Source organism: Hypanus sabinus, chromosome 27 (assembly GCF_030144855.1).
Source record: "Hypanus sabinus isolate sHypSab1 chromosome 27, sHypSab1.hap1, whole genome shotgun sequence".
NCBI lineage: Eukaryota > Metazoa > Chordata > Chondrichthyes > Myliobatiformes > Dasyatidae > Hypanus > Hypanus sabinus.
The window spans coordinates 3797198-3811341 of NC_082732.1; the positions used below are offsets into that span (position 1 = coordinate 3797198).

The 14144-nt window shown below is 40.4% G+C and overlaps 1 protein-coding gene across 7 annotated transcripts in view; it reads right to left on the reverse strand.

Moving 5' to 3' along the window:
* The window catches only part of tmem269 (transmembrane protein 269), a 115025-nt gene that overhangs the window by 35575 nt on the left and 65306 nt on the right, over window positions 1-14144 (reverse strand). For all 7 annotated transcript variants that reach the window (XM_059951682.1, XM_059951689.1, XM_059951685.1 and 4 more), the window contains one exon: window positions 10548-10645. In XM_059951682.1, coding sequence (XP_059807665.1) covers window positions 10548-10645 — 98 coding nt within the window. The remainder of the gene's footprint in view (window positions 1-10547; window positions 10646-14144) is intronic.

The following is a 14144-nucleotide window of genomic DNA, read 5'->3' on the forward strand; positions in this document are numbered from 1 at the left end:
GCGCCGTGGATGTCCATAGCGGGGGTATTCCCTTCTGCCGCCGGCGTGAGATGATAAGTCTATTGGGACCCTGAGAACTTCTGGAAACTGTGTGGTGGTTTCTTTTGAACTTATAGTCTTTTAACATCATTGGACTATTTTTACTGTGCCCATGGTCTGTTTTTTTTTATCAATTATGCTATTGTTTGCTCTGTTGTAACTATATGTTGTAACAATGTGGTTTTGTGCAGGTCTTGTAGCTTTAGTTTTTGGTCTTGTTTGTCTGATGGGATTGGAGCTCCTTTCTGGGAAACGCGCTAAAATGGTAGTGCGATATTAATATGCAGCAGCCTCTCCGGACTCTGGACTGGGGATTGCCAAATGTTATGTGGATTTTCTGGTGTAGTCTGTTTTGTTATGCGTTTTTGTGATAACATTCTGGAGGAACGTTGTCTCATTTTTTTAAACTGCATTGCATTTGTGGTTTCTAAATGACAATAAACTGAATCTGAATTATTAAGAATGAAGTCTCAGGCAAGTTGGAGGCATATGATAAAATAGACCATAGTCAGCATAGTTTCTTCAAGGGAAAATATTGTCTGACAAATCTGTTGGAATTCTTTGAGGAAATAACAAGCAGGATAGACAAAGGAGAATTGGTTCATGTTTTCAGAAAGCCTTTGACAAAGTGCCCCACATGAGGCCATTAACAAGCTACGAGCCCATGGAATTACAGGAAAGATCCTAGCATGGATAAACAAGTGGTTGATTGGCAGGAGGCAAAGAGTGAGAATAAAGTGAGCCTTTTCTGGTTGGCTTCCAGAAACTAGTAGTGTTCCACAGGGATCTGTGTTGGGCGCAATTCTTTTTACGTTATATGTCAATGATTTGGATGATTGAATTGATGACTTTATGCAAAGTTTGCAGACAATATATGTAACCATATATCAATTACAGCACAGAAACAGTCCATCTTGGCCCTTCTAGACGTACCAAACGCTTACTCTCACCTAGTCCCACTGACCTGCACTCAGCCCATAACCCTACATTCCTTTCCTGTCCATATCTATCCAATTTTACTTTAAATGACAATTCCGAACCTGCCTCTACCACTTCTACTGGAAGCTCGTTCCACACAGCTACCACTCTGAGTAAAGAAACTCCCCCTCGTGTTACCCCTAAACTTTTGCCCCCTAACTCTCAAATCATGTCCTCGTTTGAATCTCCCCTACTCTCAATGGAAAAAGCCTATCCACGTCAACTCTATCTATCCCCCTCATAATTTTAAATACCTCTATCAAGTCCCCCCTCAACCTTCTAAGCGCCAAAGAATTCAAACCTAACTTGTTCAACCTTTCCCTGTAATTTAGGTGCTGAAACCCAGGTAACATTCTAGTAAATCTTCTCTGTACTCTCTCTATTTTGTTGACATCCTTCCTGTAACTCGGTGACCAGAACTGTACACAATACTCCAAATTTGGCCTTACCAATGCCTTGTACAATTTTAACATTACATCCCAACTCCTATACTCAATGCTCTGATTTATAAAGACCAGCATACCAAAAGCTTTTTTCACCACCCTATTCACATGAGATTCCACCTTCAGGGAACTATATGAAGATAGGTGGAGGGGCAGGTAGTTTTGAGTAAGTAGAGAGGCTACAGAAGGACTTAGATTAGGAGAATAGACAAAAGATGACAAGATAATATACAGTGTCAGGAAGGGTATGGTTATGCACTTTGGTAGAAGAAATGGAAGGCTAGACTAATTTCAAAATGGAGAGGAAATGAGGCGCAAATGGACTTGGACAATGGAGTCATTGTGAAGTATTCCCTTAATGTTTATTTGCAGGTTGAGTCTGCATTGATAAGACAAATGCAATGTTAGCAAAGATGTAACGTTGAGACTTTACAAAGCACTGGTCAGGCCTCACTTGGAGTATTGTGAATAATTCTGGGCCCTTTGGAAAGACTGTGCTGAAACTGGAGTGGGTTCAAAGGAGGTTAACACAAATGATTCAAGGATTGAATGCCTTGTCATATGAAGACTGTTTGATAGCTCTGGGCTTGTATTCACTAGAATTCAGAAGAATAATGGGTGACCTCATTGAAACCTATTGGATTGTGAAAGGCACTGATAAAGTGGATATGGAGAGGATATTTCCTGTGGTGGAAGAGTTTAAGACCAGACGACACAGCCTCAAAATAGCAGGGCATCCTTATAGGAGGAGAAATTTTTTTAGCCAGAGAGTAGTGAATATGTGGAATTCTTTGCCACAGGCAGTTGTGGAGGCAAGGTCTTTATTTATATTTAAGGCAGAGGTTGATAGATTCTTGATTGGTCAGGGCATGAAGGGATTTGGAGAGAAGGCAAGGGGCTGGGGCTGAGAAGAAAACTGGATTGGCCATGAGGAAATGCAGAGCAGATTCGATGGGCCAAATGGCCTAACTCAGCTCCTATATCTTATGGTCTTTTAATCATGTTATCATCACAAGGAAGACTATCATGGCTTGCAGCTGGACCTGGACCACCTGAAAAATGGCAGCTGGCAGTCAAGAGTGAGGTGTTGCACTTCGATAGGACCAACCAGGATAGGTCTTACACAGTGAACAGTATGGTACTGAGGAGTGCAGTGGAATGAAAGGATCTGGGAATACAGATCCATAATTGTTTGAAAGTGGTGTCACAGGTAGATAGGGTTGTAAAGAAAGCTTTGGGCACATTGGTCTGCATAAATCAGAGTACAGGAGATGGGATGTTATGTTGAAGTTGTATAAGAGATTGGTGAGTCCTAATTTGGAGTACTGTGTGCTGGTTTGGTCAGCCATCTACAGGAAAGATATAAATAAAGTCTAAAGATTACAGAAAAAATTAACAAGGATATTGTTGGATCTGGAAGATCTGAGCTATATGAAAAGATTGAAAAGGTTACGACTTAATTCCTTGGAATGTAGAAGATTGAGAGGAAATTTGATAGAGGTATACATAATTATGAGGAGCATAGATAGGATAAATGCAACCAAGCTTTTTCTGCTGAGGTTGGGTGGGACTATAACTAGATGTCATGGGTTAAGGATGAAAGGTGAAAATTTTAAGGGGAACATGAGGGGATATGCCTTCATTCAGGATTTGTGAGTGTGTGAAACTAGCTGCAATGCAAGTTATGCATGCAAGCTCGATTTTAACATTTAAGGAAAGTTTGGATAATTACATGTAAGGTAGGGGTGTGGATGGCTACGGTCCAGGCGGTGCAAGTTGATGGGAGTTCGCAGTTTAAGTGGTTTGGCACAGACTAGATGGGCTTAAGTGCCTGCTTCTGTGTGTACTTTCCTGGCTCTATGTGGAAAGGTGTGTCGAATATCATCGAGAGTCTGAGGTGCCTGCATAACAGTAAGGAACACACAAAATACTGGATGAACTCAGCATGTCAGGCATTAGGGAATTGGACAAGAATACAGAGGATAACTAGAATGACTCAAGCAAGAAAAATCATTGAATTACAAGCAATAAGTTTACATGGGGTATATTCTTATATAAAACGTAACTGTGCATAACTACTCTTCTTGGGCTTCTGAGCCAGGAAAGCCAAGGATGTGAATGGTCCGATAAAGTAAACAGCATAGCCTTGTTCTCATTGTCAGCCACCCACTGCCCTCCATACAACTACTGGACCACCTGGATAGGTGGCAAAAGGCATCATGAGCAACATTAGCCTGCAGCCAGTGATCCATGTGGAGTCAACTTCAGCTTTGGTTAATAATTGTGAAAACTGTGGGGAATAGGGCTAAAGAAACTTCATATTTAGCTTGGGAGTTGGTGAGAAGCTGAGGAATGCGGATGCAGAGGTTGACACATGAAACTCAATTGGGTCTGATATATCTATTAATATTTTTTGAGGATGTAACCAGTGGGGATCCTTTTGAGGAATGATGGAACCAAATGGGTTGAAGTTGTCAATGCAACATGAAAGACTGAAGGGCTGAACAGTATAAGTATTGTGCAAATATTACTCCTGTTGGGCGTCCAGAATTAGGGTCATACTATCAGAAAAAGAGGTAAGCTGGTAAGACTAAGGCGAACCCCAGCAATCCCTGATTAAACCTAACCTAATCATAGGACAATTTACAATGACCTATTAACCTACTCGGTACACCTTTGGACTGTGGAAGGAAACTGGAACATCCAAGGAAAACCCATGCATTCCACATGGAGGATGTATAGAGACTCCTTACAGAATGGTGATGGAATTGAACTTTAAACTCCGCAATACCGCAAAATGTAATAGTATTGTGCTAACCACTATGCTACAGAGATGCCAATTATTTAGACCGAGATAAACTGTTGCATGAAAGGGAAAGCCAGCATTAAAAAATAAGGGCAGGAGAGCATATATGAAACTGAGGATCAGATCAATCATGTTATCTGAAAGGTAGATTGGGCCAAGGGACTGTACGGAGTACACTTATTCCATTTCTTACACTAATTGCAATGTAGCTTTGAATCTAATACTTTGCAAAATTATTCTTTCAAACATTTCTCTTACAAATCAAGCTCTGCAGAGTTGCTAAATAGGATAAATTCTGAAAAGTTTTTGCTGTGAGCATGGATAACAAGCAGTTTAAGCATAGTGTATTACTCATTTAGTCTCAGCCAATTTTGTTCACTACATTTCTGTTTCAGAGAATGATAACACCATGTTTTGGAGATATTAAAATAGATGCAATTAATGCCTCAGATTCTGATGGGAAGATAGAAATGGGAAAAAAAAACAATTTATTCTTTTACAGGTATCAAAATTTGTTTGAAAATACGTCCCATACCCAAGACATCTTCAATCAAGGTGGTCAAGAGCAGCCAGTGTCTGCAAACATTCACACCTTAAATTCCTCAACCAATCCCATAATTGGATTGGAATTAATATGTTACAGTAAAGATAATTCCATTGTTATCTAACTTGAATACTGGAATCCCTTCTCCCTTATGTCAATAACTTTGAATCAAAAGAGACTGCAGATGTTGTTGTCTCAAGCATTAAACAATCTGCTGTAGGAACTTGGTAGTATCAGTGGAGGCAAAGGGATAGTTGCATTTTGGAATGGGACCTTGCATAGAATTGACAATAGCTTTGTCTCAAAGACTGAAAACGTTCAATATGATGAATCAACATTATTTTTCACAGGTACAATATGGAAAATAAATGTTAGCATTGTTAGTGATACAAATAAAATTGCACAAGTTTGGTACAGCAAGAATTTGGGTGTTCAAATTCACAGGTTACAAAAACTCCTTATGGATAAAGATATCAAAATAACTAACAGAACTTTGGATTTCATGAAGTACTGTCTGTAAATGACGTGTACACATGCATCTTCATTAAACTTTAACACAGAAAACTGTAGTTCTGAAATACCATAAGACATAATGGAAACTAGAATGAATTAACTAGAATGACACTTTGGAGAAATTACATACACAGAAAAGCAGGAGTGCTTAAAATATTGAACAGGTAAGAGAGGCATATTGTAACAGACTGCTTCTGGTTACTGACTGATCAGAAGTCACAGGACAAAGAAATAACTGAAGACAGAACAACTGAATCTTTCATAAAGTGCAGAAATGAATTATTGTGGTTTTTGATTGAACCAGACAAAGTTTCAATATTGAAGAACAGGATAAATAAATTCCTGAAGATTAGAAGGAAAGAACACATAAAATTGATTTTAAATCGGTAAACTGGTTTATTAATGTGACATGTACCAAGGTACAGTGAAACACTTTGTTTTGCATGCCATCCATACAGATCATTGCATTACATCAAAATGTTGAGGTAGTACAAGGGAAAAGCAATAATAGAATGTAGAACATAGAGCTACAACTACAAAGAAAGTGCAGGACAAGTATACAAAAAATTCCAAGGCCACGATGAGGTAGAATGTGAAGTCAAGAATCCATATTATTGTTCAAAAGATTTGTTCAATAGTCTTATAACAGCAGGATAGAATCATAGAAGCTGCCCTTGAGCCTTGTGAGGGCATGGGTTGCATACAAAATATTTCTGATAAAAGCAGTCACGTGGACTAGTCTGACAAGTTGCAGTGTTGCAATGATTTAGCATAACTTTTGAGCTGCCTTAATTTTTATCTCCAAGCAATGTAATGCAGTGTTTCATTAAAGAGAGTAAACAGATTAGTCACATATCCAATGGACACACTGTTCGCGTACTCTGTTGAAGACTGTATTCCCTTGTAGTTTCTGAAAGCACAATTATTATACGAAAATAAACTGTATGATACATATGTGAAATGAATGATATTTGGGAAATATCTACAGTTGGAGAAAAAGCGAGAAACCTGTTATCGCAAGCTTCACAATGATAGAATTGTTTATACCACAAATGCATTGTGTCATTTAATAGCTCTTTCCCATTCTAACACTGAGAGTAGGAAAGGCTGGTGCATTGATTAAATTGGTTGCACATTCTGCTGAAGCCTCATTCTGCTGAAAGAAAATTCTACTTATCTTTATCATATAGTATCTGTAGAACAGCTGAGATCAATTTGATTACATGATTATGCTTCACAGTGATGAGAGCTAAATATGAGTGTTTAAAATTCCAAATTTAGCTGATATACCATAATCAGGTAATTTGTCCCAAATATTACCCAAAATAATCAATAGCCCTGTTTATTGTAATCAGTAATTTCAGTGGATTTTGAATTCTATATATGCTAAGAGGATCTTGGTCAGCTGAGTAAATGGGCTGAAGAATGGCAAAATGAGATTAATTTGGGTAAAAGTGAGGGGTTGCGTTTGGTAAAGTTAAATCCAGGCAGGACTTTCACAGTAAACTGTAAGGCCCTGGAGAGAGCTGAGGAACAGAGAATCCTTGGAGTGTAAGTACCTGGGTCACTGAAAATGGAGTCACAGGTAGACAAGGTGGTGAAGAAGGCTTGCTGGCATCCATAAATCAGGGCAATGAATATAAAAATTAGAAAGTCATGGTGCAGTTCCACAAGATGTTGGTGCGGCCACACTTAGTTAAGAGTTTTGCATTCAGCTGGTCACCCTGCTGTAGGAAAGGTGTTGCTAGTACTTGAGGGAGTATGTTATAGGGAGAAGTTGAACATACTAGGACTTTATTCCTTAGAGAGCAGGAAACTAAGAGATGAACTTATGGAAGTGTATAAAATCATGAAGGGCACAGATGGGGTGAACACATTCGGCTTTCTTTCCCACCAGCATTGGGAAATTAAAGGGTTCTATCTGCAAGAGCACTCAAAACTGAGTTTTTTCACAGCAATGAGTTCCCGTCTTGGAGCTCACTGACCAGCTCTTCTCCAGCATTTTCTAGGTGTGGCATGGAAGATACTAGGTTCGGCTCTGCGCTGCCCATGGATGACCGATTCCAGGCTGGTGCTGCCAAGGAACATCAGGATTTCATGGCAGTGCATGCTGCAGGCATATCTCTCTTTCTCCCCCCCCCCCCCCCCCAAGTTTGCTACCAATTCTTGAGTCCGAGAATCTTGGAATAAAAAGTGTTGCAGCAGACTATAACATTGTCACAGCGTCTGTTAATCACGACTTTTGGTGTGAAATGTGTCACATCTTTCTGTTGTGTGAGAGAGTGAGAGATTTTATTGACTGCAGATCATGGTCTCTCTTTGGGTGTTTTGATCTGGATGATGGGGTGGTAAATTGGATTAGTAAGTATGCAAAGGTAGGTTACATTGTGGATAATGAAGTTGGTTTTCAAAGCTTGCAGAGAGATTTAGGCCAGTTAGAAGAGTGGGCTGAACGATGGCAGATGGAGTTTAATGCTGATAAGTGTGAGGTGCTACATTTTGGTAGGATTAATCCAAATAGGACATACATGGTAAATGGTAGGGCATTGAAGAATTCAGTAGAACAGTGATCTAGGAATAATGGTGCATAGTTCCCTGAAGGTGGAATCTCATGTGGATAGGGTGGTGAAGAAAGCTTTTGGCATGTTGGCCTTTATAAATCAGAGCATTGAGAATAGGAGTTGGGACGTAATGTTAAAATTGTTCAAGGTATTGGTAAGGCTGAATTTGGAGTATTGTGTACAGTTCTGGTCACCGAATTATGGGAAAGATGTCAACAAAATAGAGAGAGTACAGAGAAGATTTACTAGAATGTTACCTGGGTTTCAGCACTTAAGTTACAGGGAAAGATTGAACAAGTTAGGTCTTTATTCGTTGGAGCGTAGAAGGTTGAGGGGGGACTTGATAGAGGTATTTAAAATTATGAGGGGGATATATAGAGTTGATGTGGATAGGCTTTTTCCATTGAGAGTAGGGGAGATTCAAACAAGAGGACATGAGTTTAGAGTTGGGGGGCAAAAGTTTAAGGGTAACACGAGGGGGAATTTCTTTACACAGAGAGTGGTAGCTGTGTGGAACGTGTTTCCAGTAGAAGTGGTAGAGGCAGGTTCGGTACTGTCATTTAAAGTAACATTGGATAGGTATATAGACAGGAAAGGAAAGGAGGGTTATGGGCTGAGTGTGGGTCAGTGGGACTAGGTGAGAGTAAGCGTTCGGCACTGACTAGAAGGGCCGAGATGGCCTGTTTCCGTGTTGTAATTGTTATATGGTTTTGCTATTGTTTGGTGGGTGTTGGGCACTGAAGCTTTTTACTTAAATAGCTGGGGGAGGGGGAGGTTGATACATCGATGCTGCTTGCTCGGGGGGGGGGAGGAGACGGGGCTTTGGGGTTCTAATGGTTTTCTGTCATTCATTCTTTTGGGGTTCTTCTGTTCTTCATAGATGTCTACAAAGACTAGGTATTTCAGGTTGTATACTGTATACATTCTCTGATAATAAATGGAGCCGTTTGAACTAGAGAGCATGTGTTTAAGGCAGGAGAAGAAAGATTTATTAGGAACTTGAGGGGCAAAATTATTTTTATTAAAATGGGTGGTATGTTTGTGGAATGAATTGTGTGTGGAAGTGGTTGAGGCAAGCATAATAACAACTTTTAAAAGCCACTCAGACAGGTAAACTGAATAGGAAAGATTTAGAAGGTTATGGGCCAAAAATTGGCAAATTGGACTAGCTTGGATGGAGCACTTTGGTCAGCATGGATTGGTTAGGCTGATAGACTGCTTTCATACTATTACTGTTATTAATTTTATTAACTAATTCCCTCTGTTATCATTGCACTTGATATGTTCCGATGTAAAGTTGTGGATTTTGTCCTGTACAGACTATAAAAAATATCAGTAGAAACTCGAGTATATCTGTAATTCCACCTTATCCAGGCAGTTTACCATGTAAGCTACAACAGTAACCTATCTGGACTGCTGATTAAACCGAAACAAATACAAGATATTCTTGTATCTTTCCTATAGAATTGAAATACATGACTATGAGCCATGGTAGATAGGGAGATGGTGTGGGAAGTATTCAGAAACATGTTAGCACACTTTGTAAAATCATAGTTTCTGGTGCGAAGCCAGCCTAATTCACAAGTTTAGCTCTCTGTCAGGTGGGGACTGCTTACAGAGGTGAGCAATAAAGGAAGCAGCAAACTAGTTAATGTTACTGTATAAGAGAGTTTAAATTTGATTGAGGGTATCTGATGTCAAAGGCAAGAAGCTTCATAATCTGGAAGGAATCATCTCTACTAGCTCAAAAACATTGTTCTAAGTAGATATTTTTGCCTCTAATAGTTTATTGGGATAAACTAATTTGCGGCACACAATCTCATTAAAATGAACAACCATCTCTTGATAATTTTCATCTCACTTTATTCCAATATCATTAGAACTTGATTTACTGGGGTCAGGTTTCCCAACATTAATCTTGCCCAACCTACCTGTTTTCATGAATCAGAATATTATTTTAACTTGCATTCAATCACAGGGAAAGCAGATTTCTAATTTACTGGTGGTGTGTAACTGAGGTTATCACAAAACTGGCAAAATGAGCCAATTTAACTCTTTCAATGCATCAAGAGAGTTAACCCTTTGAGTTAAAATGATCTTGAATTCCTTTAATTTTTTCCAATGTCATTTTCAGCGTTATAAAGGGTACATAATCATTTATCACTTACAGCAAAACTTTGATAATCTGGCCAGCAAGGTAGTGTTGGACTGGTAGATTTTCAAAATGACTGGATGTTATTAATTCATCAACACATTTTAAATTTGTTTTTTTTTAAATATGTCACACAGTATAAAACAAACTCCCCACTGACAGCATGAGAACCAGGGTCCCTGTGAGTCTCAGATGAGTATACAAGTCCACGCCTGGGAAACATTACTTGGTGAGACAGTTACATTAAGATTTCTGAAGGATTTGAAAGGAGATTATTATCAAAGCTTTAATCTAATGTTTCTCAAAAGTTTGCTTATAGCTTCAGAATGTTATCAGAATGTAATATTTTAAGTTTAGAATCTTATTTTGGTATGAGTAACAGATTATTGATGAACACATAAAACAAAACTTCTTAATTTGAGGCAATTTAAGCTATGCTTAAACATTTATTTAGTATCACTGGAGTGGATGTAACTGAAAGGCCTATATGCTTGCTGAAATCTGAACTTACCAAGAGCAGAACAAGCATTAAGTTGTCTAGCAACAGCTCCATCAGCCAGATCAAGAAGAAATCCAAAAAGGAGAAACCAACAAGCATAGAAATGTTGCCTGCAGAATAATATTTTAAAATTAAGTGCTCAAAAGTGAATTAGCATCGTTAACAGCAAAACACTGATATTTAAGATCTAAGTTTTCATTGTTGTTCTATTGCAATAATTTGTTTGTACTGTCACCACTGTATTTCACATCCTTTCATTACCAATAGCAACAGGATTTCAGAAACAAATGTATTTTCGTACAGCAATCGGTTTGGCTATGATATGATGGCAACATATGACCGTCTAAAAATGAAAGAATCATACAACTCCAGTTAAAAAAAGCAGACAAAGTAGATCAGATGGCATCTGTGGAAAGAGAAACAAAGTTAATATTTTGTGTCAGAGTCCTCTTGTCAGTTCTCATGAAGACTGGTGCCTGACTAATTGCATGTTTTCAGCATTTTCATGTTTCAATTCAAATTTTCCAAAAATCATGAAAACTCACCAAGTGCATAGTATTTATAACCATGTTTTGTGCCTGTGGTAAACTATGTGTATACCTGTCTGGACATGCCACTCTGCTGACTGCTCCTGTGGCTCTTCCCACAGACCCCTGTATAAAGGCGATTGGAAGCACTGCTCCTCCCTCAGTCTCCAAGATGTTGTGGTCATGTTTGCAGCTAATAAAAGCCTATCTTTTGCCTCCCTTCTCCAAGAGTTATTGTTGGTGCATCAGTGCCTGTATATCTTTTCACAAGAGAATAAGAAAAATGGCAGCAGGAAGCCTATCCTGTCAGTCAATTCTATCATGGCTGACCTGCCTTAGGCCATAACTCTTCTTCTGTGCATGTTCCCACGGCCCTCAATGCCTGAATATTTAAACATTAAAAAATATCCATGGTAGAGAATTCCAAAACATACCACCTGTAAGAAAGTATTTGCACACACCTCAATTTCAAATAACTATCTTGTTACTACAAATCTTTTGGAAGAAGACAGTGAGGCTTTGAGAGGAAGTGCGGCGGCGGCCATTTTCAAATTGCTTCTCAGATCGGAGTTCTGAGAGGCGGGACTGCGCAGGCGCATGAAGGAGGCCTGGGAAGGAGGGAAGATATAAAAACACAGCCTTAAGCAGCGGGCAGCTTCGTTTGCGGGCAGCGGAGTGAGCTGGGAGCAGAGTGTAGGGCTTGGGCTCAGAGGGCTTAGGCGGAAGAGGGCACAGTAGGCTTATCTTTTAGTTCTCCTTGTTATTTTCAGTTATTCGGGAAGTATGAGTGTGAGGGCAGCTTGTTGTTCTCGGTGTCAGATGTGGGAGATCCTGGAGTCTGCGAGCCTCCCGGATGTCCACATCTGCGCCAGGTGCGCCGAACTGCAGCTCCTGAGGGACCGAGTTAGGGAACTGGAGCTGCAGCTCGATGACCTTTGACTGGTCAGGGAGAGTGAGGAGGTGATAGAGAGGAGTTACAGGCAGGTGGTCACTCCGGGGCCACGGGAGGCAGATAGGTGGGTCACGGTCAGGAAGGGGAAGAGGCAGGTACTAGAGAGTACCCCAGTGGCTGTACCCCTTGACAATAAGTACTCATGTTTGAGTACTGTTGGGGGGGCAGCCTACCTGGAGGAAATGACAGTAGACGGGCCTCCGGCACAGAGATCGGCCCTGTAGCTCAGAAGGGTAGGGATAGAAGAAAGAGGACCATAGTAACAGGGGACGATAGTCAGGGGTTCAGACAGGCGGTTCTTTGGAGGTGATCGGGAGTCCCGGATGGTAGTTTGCCTCCCTGGTGCCAGGGTTCGGGACGTTTCTGATCACGTCCAAGATATCCTGAAGTGGGGGGGTGAGGAGCCAGAGGTCGTGGTACATGTAGGTACCAATGACATAGGTAGGAAAGGGGAAGAGGTCCTGAAACGAGAGTATAGGGAGTTAGGAAGGCAGTTAAGAAGAAGGACCGCAAAGGTAGTAATCTCGGGATTACTGCCTGTGCCACGCGACAGTGAGAGTAGGAATGGAATTAGGTGGAGGATGAATGCGTGGCTGAGGGATTGATGCAGGGGGCAGGGATTCAAGTTTCTCGATCATTGGGACCTCTTCTGGGGCAGGCGTTACCTGTTCAAGAAGGACGGGTTGAATCCTGGGGGGACCAATATCCTAGCGGGGAGGTTTGCTAGGGCTACAGGGCAGACTTTAAACTAGCAAGATGGAGGTGGGGGCGGGAATCAATTTGAGGAAACTATGGGAGAGGAGGTTAGTTCACCAGTAGAACAAGTAAGTAGACAGTGTGTGAGGGAGGAAAGGCAGATGATGGAGAAGGGATGCGCTCAGCCTGAAGATGTAGGGAGAAGAAAGAAAATGATAATAAATTTGAATGCATTGTTAGGGATGAAAAGAAAGGAAGAGGTGGAGAGTATCTTAACTGTATCTATTTTAATGCTAGGAGCATTGTAGGAAAGGTGGATAAGCTTAAAGTGTGGATTGATACCTGGAATTATAATGCTGTAGCTATTAGTGAAACATGGTCGCAGGAAGGGTGTGATTGGCAACTAAATATTCCTGGATTTTGTTGCTTCTGGTGTGATAGAGTAGGAGGGGCCAGAGGAGGAGGTGTTGCATTGCTTGTCCGAGAAAATCTTATGGCAGTGCTTTGGAAGGATAGATTACAGAGCTCCTCTAGGGAGGCTATTTGGGTGGAATTGAGGAATGGGAAAGGTGTAGTAACACTGATAAGAGTGTATTATAGGCCACCTAATGGGGAGCGTGAGTTGGAAGAGCAAATGTGTAAGGAGATAGCAGATATCTGTAGTAAACACAAGGTGGTGATTGTGGGAGATTTTAATTTTCCACATGTAGATTGGGAAGCTCATTCTGTAAAAGGGCTGGATGGTTTAGAGTTTGTGAAATGTGTGCAGGATAGTTTTTTGCAACAATACATAGAAGTACCGACTAGAGATGGGGCAGTGTTGGATCTCCTGTTACGGAATGCGATAGGTCAGCTGACAGATATACATGTTAAGGAGCACTTCGGGTCCAGTGATCACAATAGCATTAGCTTTAATATAATTATGGAGAAGGACAGGACTGGAGCTAGAGTTGAGATTTTTGATTGGAGAAAGGCTAACTTTGAGGAGATGCGAAGGGATTTAGAGAGAGTGGATTGGGTCAAGTTGTTTTATGGGAAGGATGTAATAGAGAAATGGAGGTCATTTAAGGGTGAAATTATGAGGGTACAGAATCTTTATGTTCCAGTTAGGTTGAAAGGAAAGGTTAAAGGTTTGAAAGCACCATGGTTTTCAAGGGATATTAGAAACTTGGTTCGGAAAAAGAGGGATGTCTACAATAGATATAGGCAGCATGGAGTAAAGGAATTGCTCAAGGAATATAAAGAATGTAAAAGGAATCTTAAGAAAGAGATTAGAAAAGCTAAAAGAAGATACAAGGTTGGTTTGGCAAATAAGGTGAAAGTAAATCCGAAAGGTTTCTACAGTTATATTAAAAGCAAGAGGATAGTGAGGGATAAAATTGGTCCCTTAGAGAATCAGGGTAGTCAGCTATGTGTGGAGCCGAGGGAGATGGG